General features: G+C 42.5%; 1 protein-coding gene across 4 annotated transcripts in view; it reads left to right on the top strand.

Moving 5' to 3' along the window:
- mnmip1 (manchette microtubule inner protein 1) overlaps positions 1 to 12,572 on the top strand; it is a 131,946-nt gene that overhangs the window by 32,511 nt on the left and 86,863 nt on the right. Inside the window, exon 1 of one of the 4 annotated variants that reach the window (XM_087976915.1) lies at positions 5,980 to 6,177. The exons of the other annotated variants lie outside the window; for them this stretch is intronic. Coding sequence (XP_087833041.1) covers positions 6,000 to 6,177 — 178 coding nt within the window. The 5' untranslated portion in view covers positions 5,980 to 5,999. Of the gene's footprint in view, positions 1 to 5,979; positions 6,178 to 12,572 lie in introns of those variants that run through there. 4 annotated transcript variants of the gene reach the window in all.

Here is a 12,572-nt window from a genome sequence, read left to right as displayed (position 1 = left end):
ACACCGAGGGCCAAAGGGCCTGTACTGTGCTGTACTGTTCTATGTTCTGTGTTCTTTGTTCAGGGTCTGCTTCATTAGCTTTTGGAATGTCTTGAAGTCATACCAAGTGCTATATAAATGCATGTCTTTCCTTCCCTTCTTCCTGTCCCTCCCTCTCTCCATTTCTCCCACACCCCTAAATGTTTTGCTAATATTTTTGGACCCTCCAAAGAGTATTTGCTTTCCCCTTCGCACTCTGAAGCCCCATTCTGCAGAGCCTTATCAACGAGCCTCTGCGGTTGCCCATTGTGTTTGACATTTATTTGCTCCCCAGCTGTATGTCCTCAGTCTTCACATTGATAATCCTTGCTCAAACAACTTTGCAGGAGAGATGATTCGATGGAGCCTGTGCTGATACAAATTCACCACCAGTGGGCGACACAATGTTTAAACAGCTTGTGAGTCTTATAACTCAGGACTCTGTAAGAGTGATCTGGGAGTAAATCGCTGATCAGGGCTGAGTAAAACAATTTCCCTTTTAATATATTTCAGCTTCCTTCCTTTAACCATTTCCACCAATAATCCACAAACAAGCAATGGCAATATTGTTTGTTTGTCTTCATCTTCAACTTTACCGAGGAGCAGGAAGTGGTTTAACTATCCCCTGCAAATAATTTAAAAGGAAACATTGAGTTTGATAGATTCACAAACATATCCTGTAAAGTTTCCATTTGCACTGACAGTGTTTCATTGGTTGCAGACTTCTCAGTTTGATTCATTCACTCTGCACCTTTTGTAATCTTTTCAATAGCAACAAATTACAGCGTTTGAATGGAATAAAACATGCCCAAGAAACCTCACAGCAGCAGCATGCAACAACAACTTGTCGTTGTTAAGGACACTATAGGGGAGATGATTAAAGGTTTTGTCAAAGAGATCTCATGGAATACAGGAAGAACTAGCCATTTGGATACAGAACTGGCTCAAAGGTAGAAGACAGAGGGTGGTGGTGGAGGGTTGTTTTTCAGACTGGAGGCCTGTGACCAGTGGAGTACCACAAGGATCGGTGCTGGGTCCACTACTTTTTATCATTTATATAAATGATTTGGGTGTGAGCAGAAGACATATAGTTAGCAAGTTTGCAGATGACACCAAAATTGGAGATGTGGTGGACAGTGAAGAATATTACCTCAGATTACAACAGGATCTGGACCAGATGGGCCAATGGGCTGAGAAGTGGCAGATGGAGTTTAATTTAGATAAATGTGAGGTGCTGCATTTTGGGAAAGCAAATCTTAGCAGGACTTATACACTTAATGGTAAGGTCCTGGAGAGCGTTGCTGAACAAAAAGACCTTGGAGTGCAGATTCATAGCTCCTTGAAAGTGGAGTCACAGATGGATAGGATGGTGAAGAAGGAGTTTGGTATGGTTTTCTTTATTGGGTCAGAGTATTGAGTACAGGAGTCGGGAGGTCATGTTGCAGCTGTACAGGACATTGATTAGGCCACTTTTGAAATATTGTGTGCAATTCTGGTCTTCTTTCCTATCAGAAGGATATTGTGAAACTTGAAAGGGTTCAGAAAAGATTTACAAGGATGTTGCCAGGGTTGGAGGATTTGAGTTATACGGAGAGGCTGAACAGGCTGGGGCTGTTTTCCCTGCAGCGTCAAAGGCTGAGGGGGTGACCTCATAGAAGTTTATAAAATCATGAGGGGTATGGATCGGATAAATAGACAAAGTCTCTTCCGTGGGGTGGGGGAGTCCAGAGCTAGAGGGCATAGGTTTAGGATGAGAGGGGAAAGATATAAAAGAGACCTAAGGGGCAACTTTTTTCACGCAGAGGGTGGTATATATATGGAATGAGCTGCCAGAGGAAGTGGAGGAGGCTAGTATGATTGCAACATTTAAAAGGCATCTGGATAGGTATATGAATAGGAAGGGTTTGGAGGGATATGGGCCGGGTGCTGGCAAGTGGGACGAGATTGGGTTGGGATATCTGGTCGGCATGGACGGGTTGGACTGAAGGGTCTGTTTCCGTGCTGTACATCTCTATGACTCTGTGACTCTATATGTTTCAATAAGGTTCATAATTCCTTGAAAGTAGACCCGCAGATAGACAGGGTGGTGAAGAAGGTGTTTGGTACATTCTACGTCATTGGTCAGTACACTGAGTGTAGGAATTGGGAGGTCATGTTGTGGCTGTACAGGACATTGGTTAGGCCACTTTTGGAATGCAGTAGTCCCCTCCCAACCCCCGGTACCCATGGGGGATATGTTCCAAGACCTATCATGGAAGCCCGAAACCGCGGATAGGAGCCAACCCATTTATTTCAATGGGAAAAGTACCTTCCTGGCAGGCCCTGGTCCCTGGTTCCAGAAGGTTCCCTATTATATGATCGGGCTGCAATAAACCGTGGGTAATTGAAACCATGGAAACCGGACCCATGGATACGGGCGCCGCCCTGTCCTGTGTTCAATTCCGGTCTCCTTCCTATCCAGAGGATCTTGAGAAACTTGAAGGGGATCAGAAAAGATTTGCAAAGATGTTACCATGGTTGGAGGGCTTGAGCTATAGGGAAAGCTGAATAGAGTGGAATTATTTTCCCTGGAATGTCAGAGGCTGAGGGGTGACCATATAAAAGTTTTTAAAATCATGAGAGGCATGGTCTTTTCCCCAGAGAATGGGAGTCCAAACTTAGAGGACATAGGTTTAGGGTGAGAGGGGTAAGATATAAAAGGGACCTAAGGGACAACATTTTCACATAGAGGATGGTGTGTATGTGGAATGAGGTGCCAGAGGAAGTGATGGAGTTTGGTATATTTATATCATTTGAAAGGCATCTGGATGGGTATATGAATAGGACGGGTTTAGAGGGATGTGGGCCAAGTGCTCGCAAATGGGACTGGATTAGTTTAGGATGTCTGGTTATCTGTTATCTATCGGATGAGTTATCTGTTTCCATGTTGCTTGAATCTATGATTCTAGAGGAGAATAGGCAGGCATACAGGGGGAAAGGTTTAAGGAGAGATGATAGGTTGAATGTCCTCATTCTGTACTGTAACAATTCTGAGATTTGGAGCTCAGGAGCTCAGCAGCTGAAGACATGGCCTTGTTGTAGGGATTAGATTAGCAGGACTCTGGTGGCCTGTGACGAGGTGTCTGTGTGCCCAGATGGCAGTTGGTGGGTGAGAAGGAGGCTTGGAGGCACGAGGATCAACAGAGTCAGTCCAGTGTTGGGGAGAGATCAAACCTCGTGCAGGAGAGAGATCGAGCCCTTGTGGGATTTGAAACTTTTATTTCTTATTCGCTACTTTATACTGACAAAAACTGTGATGTCAAACTTCTAACTTATTTCTATATTTGTTCATTTTTTACCTAAGATTTTGTATCTAGGTATCATGTACCTGTGATGGCTTTGTGAATGGCGATGTTGTAAACATTTCACTGTATTCCTGTATCTCTGTACGTGAGTACGCGTGACAATAAGACCTAAATTCTAAAACTAGGAATGCCCATGATGCCACAGTTGGATGAGTATAGATATCCCACAGACCCAGCAGGACAGCAGTGGGAAGAGACTGGAACAGCATAGTGTTGGACAGGTTGAGAAGGATGAAGACAGATAGTTTATCATTGTCACAGTCACACAGGATGACATTTGTGACTGACAAAGGCTGATTCCGCACAACGGCAAAGCAGGAACCCGATTGGAAAGATTCAAACATGGAACAGTGGGAAAGACAGATAGAGGTTTGGAAGACATAGGAATATTGCATTCAAGGGCTTCAGAGAGAAAAAGGGGGTTAGGGATAAGACAGTAGTTTGCAAAGAGGGAGGGATCAGCATTGGATTTTAGAGAATGGTTTTAGAACCTCAAACAGGGACTATTGTGAAATAAATCCCTGCTATAGGAAAGATGATGTGAAAATTGAAAGAGGGTGCAGAAAAAATTGACAAGGATGTTACTGGGATTGGAGGTCTTGAGCTATAGGGCGAGGCTGGATAGGATGGGACTGTTTTCCCTGGAGTGTCAGAGGCTGACCTTATCGAGGTTTATAAAATCATGAGGGATTTTAGGGTAGGATAAATAGACAAGGTATTTTTCCCAGGGTAGGTGAGTCCAAACCTATAGGACATAGGTTTAAGGTGAGAAGGGGATATTTAAAAGGGATCTGAGGGGCAACCTTTTCACATAGAGGGTGATGCGTGTATGGAACAAACAGCCAGAGAAAGTAGTGGAGGCTGCTGCGAATACAGCATTTAAAAGACAGCTCGATGGGTATTTGAATGGGAAGGGCTGGGAGGCCAAATGCTGGTGAATGGGACTAGATTTGTTTAAGGTATCTGGTTGGTATGGACAATTGGATCGAAAGGTTGGTTTCCGTGCTTTACATCACCTATAACTCTATGATTCTGAATGTTCCCATCTCATACCCTCCACCAGGAGAATTCCATTGTCTATAGGAATTTTGTTAGGAGCCCGAGAAATACAAGAGCTGAATACAAGTTTAGTACAAATGGTAAACATTGATTACTTGCAAGATACGCGCAGGAGCATTGTAGAACATGGTAAACATTGTGGAACCAGCAGGTTCCTCCAGGTCCGTATTCCATCTGATCTAACATCATATGGACATAGCTTCTTATGTACATGCTCAATAACTGGTTTCAGCATTTTGGTCTAGTTAACCATTTGCTCCACATTGTCCAATCAAAGTGCAAGAAGAATTGTTGAAGTAACTACAAATAAGACAAAGCTGTCCAGCATGGACTGCCCCACTCTGGAATTCTCTCGCCGTACCAGAGCCAACACACATCTTTATAGCCCATTGCACTTTGGAATCTGAATAAAGAAGAGAATAAAGAAGCCTGAGGGAAGGAAAAGAGTCCAAGATCACCACTTAGAGGTGAGGAATAGAACGAGGAATGGAAGCTGTTCTTATTTAGTTAGTGGCTGCAGGAAGGTGCGTTTATCCAACTCAGGATAGATCACTGATTATTCACAAAACCGCATCAAATTCATTTATCCCTGGGTGAGGAATAGACTATGCTTTGGGATATCTATTCCTTTGCTCCCATTCCTGTATCCAGCCCTTTCAAAACTTTAGATAAACACATTCCTAATTTAATGATGATGTGTAGCTACAACCTCTCTGACCCTTTATGAAAGATGAAGTGAGGACTGCAGATGCTAGAGATTAGAGTCTGGAGTATGGTGCTGGAAAAGCACAGCAGGTCAGGCAGCATCTGAGGAGCAGGAGAATCGATGTTTTGGGCAAAGGTCGTTCATGAAGAGTTCCAGCACCTTTTCCAGCACCACAGTCTTGACCTTTATGAAAGAGTTTAGGGCCAGAGAATGAGGAGGAATTTCTTCTCGCAGAGGATTGTTAGTCTTTGGAACTCTGTATCACAGAAAGCTGTGGGGGTAGAATCCTTTTGTATACATTGTGGCTGAGACAGACTTTTGATCAGTCGAAGAATCAAAGTTATGGGGAAGATGGAGGAGAGTGCATGTGAGGAATGTTGGATCAGCCATCATCCGATTCAATAGTGGAGCAGGTCAGAGGAGGGGCTGAATAGTCTACCCCAACCCGTCTTTCTTATGATCTTGTCTCTAATTGCCGTGGAACTGAGTGGCTTGCTTGCCCTTTTCAGTGGGTGGTTAAAATTGAACTACTTTGCCGTAGGTCTGGAATCACATGTAGGCCACACTGAGTGAGGGTGGCAAAACTTTCCGTCCCTAACAGACGTTGGTGAGCCACTAATAACAAATCAAAGCTTCTGTAGCATTGAACAAGAAAGAAAAAAACAGCAGGAAGATTCCCAGCCTAATTGACTTTGGTCTGTTGAGCAATGATTCATCAAAGATAACATTCGCTGCCATTCTGTCTGACTGTGATAAAGGCTGGAATTTGGAGGAGAACAATATGAATTGTCATGAGAGAGCCAGCTTGAACCAGAAACTAATTCTCGATGGGGAGACAGATGAAGGCTTCCGAATGAGGAAGGAACAGCTAAATGACTGCTGTACTGTCCCAGGCTACCAACAGCCACAAGCTGCAGTGTTGTAAAAGTGAAACAAAAAAAACTTCATTTACTCCACCCAGCACCTGTTCTACTTACAGAGCCCACCTGAGGGAGCAGCCTCCAACTATTCAACTCTGGAAGCCATCGCAGCTGCTGAATCTCACTTCAAGTTTGTATTTGCATTTGACTCTCCCACTTTTCACTTGAGTAACTTGCAGTAATATTTGGGTGGTTAACTCACCGTTTACTTTGTTTAAAATATAACGCTGCGCTGCTGCTAATGTCTAAAATGCCAAACCCTCGAAAAGGGGGCATCCATACTCAAGAGATTATACAAATGTGTAGTTCATGGATCATTCCAAGGCAATGCTTGGTTTGTGGGTTATGGTATGAAGAACACAGCTCATGATGAGGGCTAAAACCATAGCTTTGATTTTGCCAGAATTTGGATGGAAAAAATTACTGCAATTCAGAATGGCTGGCCAGCAGAATGTTTTTTTCATATTTCAAAAATATACTTTATTCATAAAAATATCTTGACATAGTCACAAATGCAGTTGGGGTCTGTACCATAGCAAATGAAGAAAACAAACATTGGAGTTTGATTCTATTCCACAAACAAACCAAAGACATCTCTTACTTGTCCACATGTGTGTATGGAATGAGCTGCCAAAGGAAGTGGTGGAGGCTAGTAAAATTACAGCATTTAAAAGGCCTCTGGATGGGTGTATGAATTGGAAGGGTTTAGAGGGATATGGGCCAAATGCTGGAAAATGTAACTAGATTAATTTAGGATATCTGGTTAGCATGGACGAGTTGGATATAAGGGTCTGTCTCCATGCTATACATCCCTATGACTATATTTGCATGCATTTGAGGCACTTGGAGGGTCCAATAACTGAAGCCCAGCAGAATATTGGACGAGTGACAGTGGAGGGGTCAAACAAGGGTATTAGCAAGATAGAACTGAGTACACACATTGGAGGTGACATTGCTTTTGGATATTGTTACTGAGGGATATTATATCCAGGAGAAACATGTGGGAGTGGAACTCAAGGGGGGCACCAGAGATATGGGTGCAGTAAGAGGAGAATGGCCATTGCAATGTTACTCTGGCTACTAGTGGATAGGTCCCAGTATATGGGACTTCTTGCAAAATCCTAGGCCACCCAATGCAGAGTGCAGCCAATGGAACACTTTTGAAGAAAGGAATGGGAAGTCATGCTAATTGAAATTGTGTGAAGCAGAGAGAATTCTGTGTGGAACTTGAACACCACAATGGATTGATTCAGCAGAACAACCTAGTTCTGAGCTGTACTTCCTATGTAATTCTGTGCATCAGATTATTGTGGGCAGTTGTTTTCATGAAGTGGCTTAATATCGCTGTACTATGGTGAAGTGTGCCTTATTAAGGCATGATAACAAAAACACCAGCCAACTCGTCCCAGTGAATGGAGAGAAAAAAGCAGCAGATTAGATCTCACTCTCTGCAGGAAGTAACAGCATCATTCATGATCATTGATTTGTTTTACTCTGTCAGGGGGTCATAGGTGACTTTATTGTTCATGTCTGATTGGAGTAACTGTTGGAATGTGTTGCTGCTTCAGGAAGTCAGAAACCAGGCTGTCAGTCATCCATGATACAGTAAGCATGTACGAGAATATGTTTTGAAGACATGCAGATAGGAAATAGACTCTGAGGGAGTCAAAAGATCTATTGACTGGGTAAGAAAGATTAAGCTGACCACAATTAATGAGGACACAGAGTTAATTAGTTGTGGAGGACAGGGGTGTGTTCTGCATCTTGCATTGCCATCGATTGTTGCACGTCCACATAATGCCCTTTTGGACATTTTTAGTTTTTGAAATGTTTTGGTTTGTGGTTTTTGATTGTTGCTGAAAACCTTCGAGCTGTGGTTATATTTGTGTCCGGTGGCTGCATAGCTACAGAAACTGTGGTCAGTTTCACTCAGTTGGCTGGATGGCTGGTTTGCGATGCAGACTGAGACCATGAAGGACTCTTCTTTCAACCTTGCCCCTCATCTGAGGAATGGTGACTCTCACGTTAAACAACTACCAGCTGTCACTCTCTACAGAGAGAGCAGCCCTATGGTGTGGAAGACTATGGCAATTTTAACTTTTATTTACACAAACGTATTTAGGGTTTTATGCTGCAGTGTGGCTGGACTGGGAGTTGGACGTGAAAGTTGAACCTTAAAAGGGATTGGAAACCTCAGCCATAGGGCTGTGGGGACAGTCTGGAAATGATGATGACCCCTCATTGGGGAGTACAGCACTGGGATCACAGTTTCAAAAATGATGGGTCTCCCAGTTAAGACAGAGATGAGGAAGCAATTCTCCTCTCAAAACATTGTCAGCCTTTGGAATTCTCTTCTACAGACGTTCAGATGATCCATAAAGGATTATGCATTTGAATAGAAGGTCATCAACCTGAAAAATTAACTCTGATTTTATCTACACAGTTTATAAAAGGTTTTGTGAGACAGACAGGAAAGTGGATTTAAGTCATATGATCGATTAACTGACAGAACAGGCTCAAAGGGCCAAATGGCCTGTTCCTGCTCCTATTCTTCTCTTTATGTGTCATTAAGACAATGAGATGTCTCTCTGTCAAACAGATAGTTCCAGTGAGGTGAATCATTGTCAAGAAGATAGAATATTAGGTTTGAAAATTAGCTGGTTAAATCTGAAGCAAAGGTGTTAAATTTGGTTAAGGGAAGTTACAAAGACACAAGGCACAGATTGGTTGAGATGGAGGAGGAAAATACATTAAAAGACTTGACTGTTCATAGGCCATGGACAATCATTAAAGAACTATAGTTTGACTCATTGCAACAATGCTATTCCTTCAACATGCAAAAACTCAAAAAGGGCCCAGTCACTGTGACTAACAATTCATAGAATCCCTACAGTGTGGAAACAAGCCATTTGGCCCAACAAGTCCACACCGATCTTCCGAACAGTAACCCACCCAGACTCATTTCCCTACCCTATTACTCTACATTTACCCCTGACTAAAGGAAGTTCAGGATTATTTAAGATTAAAAGAAAAGGCCTATAAAGTTGCCAGAAATAGCAGTACATCTCAGGATTCAGAGGTTAAATATAGCAAAGGAGGGCAAAAAGAATGATAAGGAAAGGAAGAATAGATTATTAATGTAATCTATTAAAATATATAAAAATGGACTGTAAAGACTTCTATAGATTGTAAAAAATGGTGACATTTAGCTAAAACAAATATGGGTCCATCAAAGACAGAATCAGGAGAATTTATAATGGAGAATAGAGAAATGGCAGAGAAGCTATGTGATTACTTTATGACTATTTTCTCTGAGGAAGATACAAGAAAACTTCCACAATTAGAGATCCAAGTGACTTGGAGAATGAGGAATGAAAGGAAACTTAGTAAGAAGATTGTACTGGAGAAATTAATGGGGTTGGAAGTTAATAAACCCCCAGGATCTGATCGTCTCTAGCCAGGGTGTTGAAGGAGGTGACTGTAGACATAGTCAATATATTGGTTATTATCTTCCAAAATTGTACTAATTCTGGAATATTTCCTGTGGATTTCAAGGTCACCTCACTATTTAAGAGAAAACTAAGAGAGAAACCAGGAATGACAGACCTTTTAGCCTTCCAGCAGTAGTAAGGGAAAGGCTAGAACCTGTTCTGAAGGATATGGTAATCAGACATTTTTTTTTAGATTAGATTACATACAGTGTGGAAACAGGCCCTTCGGCTCAACAAGTCCACACCGCCCCGCCGAAGCACAACCCACCCATACCCCTACATTTACCCCTTACTTAACACTACGGGCAATTTAGCATGGCCAATTCACCTGACCTGCACATCTTTGGACTGTGGGAGGAAACCAGAACACCCGGAGGAAACCCACGCAGACACGGGGAGAACGTGCAAACTCCACACGTCAGTCGCCTTAGGCGGAATTAAGTCCGGGTCTCTGGCGCTGTGAGGCAGCAGTGCTAACCACTGTGCCACCGTGCCGCCCATGTTTGGATTGCTAATGATCTGAATGGGTCTAGTCAGCATGGGTTTGTGAATGGGAAACTTGCTGAAGATTTTGGAAGATGTTACCAACAAAACTGATAAAGGAGAGCAGAAGACTTTTGCTAAAGTCCTCCACAGGAGGCTGGTTAGAAAAAAATGAAAATATGTGTGATAGAAGGTGATGCACTGGATTAATGATTGGCCAACAGGTGGAAAACATACAGTGGGAATAAATTTGGAGGTGGAGAACAAATGTAATATTTCCAAATGTGTCAAATATATACCAACCTAATTGGAACTGTGTGTTGTGAGGAAGATGTGTAAAGCAGATTCAGGAAGGTTTCAGCAGGCTTAGTGAATGTGCAAGAACATGGCAGATAGAATATATTGTGGGAAAATCTGCTTTAATAGAGGAATAGGTCTTAAATGGTAAGAGGTTTGCAAGTGTAGATATGCAAAGGGTCCTCTGTCCTTGTCAATAAGTCACTAAGGGCTAACATGTAGGTACAGCAAGAATTTTTACCTTTATTGCACGGGGTTTCGAGTATAGGAGCAGGGAGGTCTTGTTTCAGAGTTTGGTTCACCTGGAGTAGTGTGTGCAGTTTTGGTCTCCTTATCTCAGGACAAGTATTATTGCCTTCAAGGGAAGTTATTAGACCAAGATGACAGGACTTCCCTGTGAAGAGAGATTGGGCAAATATCTTGCAATCCTTTTGATTTTCGAAGAATAAGAGCTAGTTGCATTGTACTTACAAAATACTTGAAGGGATAGACAGGATAGGTGGAGATATAATGTTCCTCATCGTAGGGATGTCTAGAACTAGGGGCAAAATATACAAAGTGGAATGCCACTTAGATCAGAGAAGAATTTTGTTTTTCCTCAGAACGTTCTGAATATTCTATTTACCTACCACACAGGTCTGAGGAGGATTAGTCTTTGGTATGTTTGTGGAAGAGATTGTTGGATTTCTGATTGCCAGTGGTATACAGAATTGTGGGATAGGGTGAGAAAAAGGCATAGAAATATTCAATCAGCCATGATTGTGTTGAATGGCCAGCAGGTTTGATGGGCTGAATGAACTACTCCTGTTCCTATGTTCCTATGGTGAGGTCTTTCCTTGTCAATGTGATAGGTCCAGTGAGGGGAATCACTGACATTCAGATGGATCCAGTGAGGGGAATCACTAACAGGTGGATCCAGTGAGGGGAATCACTGACATTCGGGTGGATCCAGTGAGGGGAATCACTAACAGGTGGATCCAGTGAGGTGTATCACTAACAATTGGATGGATCCAGTGAGGGGAATCACTGACAATCAGGTGGATCCAGTGAGGGGAACCACTGACATTCGGGTGGATCCAGTGAGGGGAACCACTGACAATTGGATAGATCTTGTGAAATGAATCACTGATGATCGGATGGATCTATTGATGTGAATCAATGGCAATCGAATAGATCTAATGAAGTGAATCATTGAAAATTGTATGGATCTAGTGAAGAGAATCAATGACAAATTGAATAGATCTGGTGAAGTGGTTCAATGACAATGGGATTGATCCATTGAGGGGAATCTCTGACAATGGGTTGGATCTAATGAGGGAATCAGATCTATCCAGTAAGGTGCCATTGCCAATGGGAACACGAGATACGGATCTTTGTCTGTGCTCAATCAATGTCAATAAATGAATACATAACCTGGTGATGAGCTTCCTGTTGTCTCTGTGCTCATCATTCTCAAGATTTTGGAAGCATTGATTTTTATTCCCAGGCCGCTACACACATGTTTTATTCCTTTCTGACAACTAGATTTCTCATTTTGGTTCAGATAACCCAGGGAAACCAACAGTCACAGAATCACAGAATTGTAAGAATGTGAAATGAGGACATTTGGCCCATTGTGTCTGGTCTGGCCCTCTGAGTGTTTTAACTTAATGCCAACCTCTGTCTCTTCCCTTTAACCTTGCTTATTGTTTTGATTTAACTCATCATCCACTGCCCTCCTGAATGCGTCCAGCACATCACCAGCCTGCGTGTTCCAGACCTGAGCCATTTGCTGTGTGAAATGTTTGTTTTCTCAATTCACATTTGCTTTTGTTGTGGTACACTTTTAAAACTGTCATCTCTGGTTCTCAATTCTTTTGCAAATAGGAACAGTTGTCCCTCTCTACTCTGTTCAGACTTGTCATGATTTTGAAGAACACATTCAAATCTCCTCTTCACTTTCCATTCTCCAAGGGTAACAGTCCCAATTTTCCAATTTTTCCACGTAACTGCAAGGTCTCAATCCTGGAACCCATCTGCTAAGACTGTTTTGAACTCTCTCCACTGCATTCACGTTCTTCTGATAGCGTGTAACCCAGAGTAGTACACAATAGTCTCGATGAAGTCTAGCCATTGTAAGATCATCAGAAAATCTCTGCTCTTGAACTGCGCCCCAATTAATGGAACTTGAATATCCTATTCACTGTTGACAGATCTCTTGACCTGTATGGTTACCTTAAATGAGTTATGCACATCTACACCCAGGACTCTCCGG

The sequence above is a fragment of the Chiloscyllium plagiosum genome, unplaced genomic scaffold (genome assembly GCF_037043375.1).
Source record: "Chiloscyllium plagiosum isolate Xiang-an unplaced genomic scaffold, Cpla_swu_hap1 HiC_scaffold_30, whole genome shotgun sequence".
NCBI classification, from domain to species: Eukaryota; Metazoa; Chordata; class Chondrichthyes; order Orectolobiformes; family Hemiscylliidae; genus Chiloscyllium; species Chiloscyllium plagiosum.
The sequence above is the reverse complement of the archived record's forward strand: the minus strand, read 5'-3'. Positions and strand labels throughout refer to the sequence as shown.